A 1,439-nucleotide genomic window follows, 5' to 3' on the forward strand; every position below is an offset into this window, starting at 1 on the left:
CCCTTACAGTTGCTCTGGTCAACCCTGCCTTACTACTGGTGCCTTTCTCATCATTTTCCAGAGGCCCTTTGTCCGTCCTGGCCTCCTCATCCGTGACAACATTTGCTACATCTGACTCTAAGAGAAACCTGCCTTCTGATCTCAGACACTGCAACCCCCACCCCATTATTTCATCCTTTTTAAGGCTGCAATCTCTTTAATCCATCACTGTACTCTTGGCCATGAGTAGAGTCAAGATCTCATCTGAAGAGTGATGTGATTCCTAGTGTCACTGACCAGGACAAGAGGTCACTTGTGATGGGCAAAGGAGAAGAAAACTCAGGCCCTGGGTGGGTGGCCTTCTTGTCCAGACTTCAGATACCATGTGTGTAAGGAGGGCAGAAGAAAATCAGTCAAGTGGAAGTAGCCAGTCAAATCCTTGGAAGAGAGGAGCCCAGACAGGGACCCAAAGAAGCCATACCACCTTTGAGGACATGGTAGGGCCCTATTCCCTTTTGGAATGAAACCCATGAGTCCCTCAGAACAACCTGGCTGTGCTAGGTGAGAACCGAATACCTTGCAAATCCGTTATTTGTTGTATTCTCTTTTGGTCTCTGTTAGTACTTGGAAGACTCTTTTTTTTTTTTTTTTTCCAACAAATGTCTCATTTATTACTGAACGAACACACTGGTGCAGAAGCACAGTAGCAAAGAAAAATCATTTTCCTGATAAAACATATCCATTGTTCAGGCGGTTGTGATGTTTACAGAGTAATAGGATAGGAACACGTGACCTTCATGCAGCATAAACTTGTGTGCCATCTTGTGTGCGATCCCTTATTGACCCAGCCTGGTCCTTCTCCAATGCTTCCTCTCAGAGTTGTACCTGATTTTATTACCAGTTTTCATCCAAATCCAGTGGGGAACAGGATGATTCTGCTTTTGATTCTTGTCCAGGAATCGCTTGATCCTGAAAGTCTTGTGGGAAGACATGGCGAGGGACGGTCAACTGGACACAGAGAAAAGGAGAGAGAAGGGAAAGTCTTTTTTAATAAGTTCCAGTGTATGGGGTGCGTGGGTGGCTTAGTCAGTTAAGCATCTGACTCTTGGTTCCGGCTCAGGTCATGACCTCACGGTTCGCAAGTTTGAGCCCCGTGTAAGGCTCTGTGCTGACAGTGCGGAGCCTGCCTGCGATTCTCTCTCCAACTCTCTCTGCCTCTCTCAAAATAAATAAATAAACTTAAAAAAAAAAAGTTCCAGTGTATCACAGGAGTAGTAATGGAAAAAAGTTTTCTTTAGGGTGGAAATACTAAAGCAGTGGCAGCATACTAAATCATTGAGTTTCTGGGTTTTGAACTGACTTTATTTATTTATTTGTTTATTTATTTATTTTTATTGAGAGAGAGAGAGGGTGCAGAGAGAGAGAGGGTGAGAGAGAGAATACCACAAGGGGCAGATTTG

General features: G+C 44.3%; 1 protein-coding gene across 1 annotated transcript; it reads right to left on the minus strand.

Moving 5' to 3' along the window:
• Positions 1–638: 638 nt before the first annotated feature.
• On the minus strand, positions 639–976 carry LOC116737704 (60S ribosomal protein L39-like). Its single transcript, XM_032593302.1, has one exon. The coding sequence runs from the start codon at positions 969–971 to the stop codon at positions 816–818; it is 156 nt and encodes a 51-aa protein (XP_032449193.1). The 5' UTR covers positions 972–976; the 3' UTR covers positions 639–815.
• Between the last annotated feature and the right edge of the window lie 463 nt (positions 977–1,439).

The sequence above is a fragment of the Lynx canadensis genome, chromosome B2 (assembly GCF_007474595.2).
Source record: "Lynx canadensis isolate LIC74 chromosome B2, mLynCan4.pri.v2, whole genome shotgun sequence".
NCBI classification, from domain to species: Eukaryota; Metazoa; Chordata; class Mammalia; order Carnivora; family Felidae; genus Lynx; species Lynx canadensis.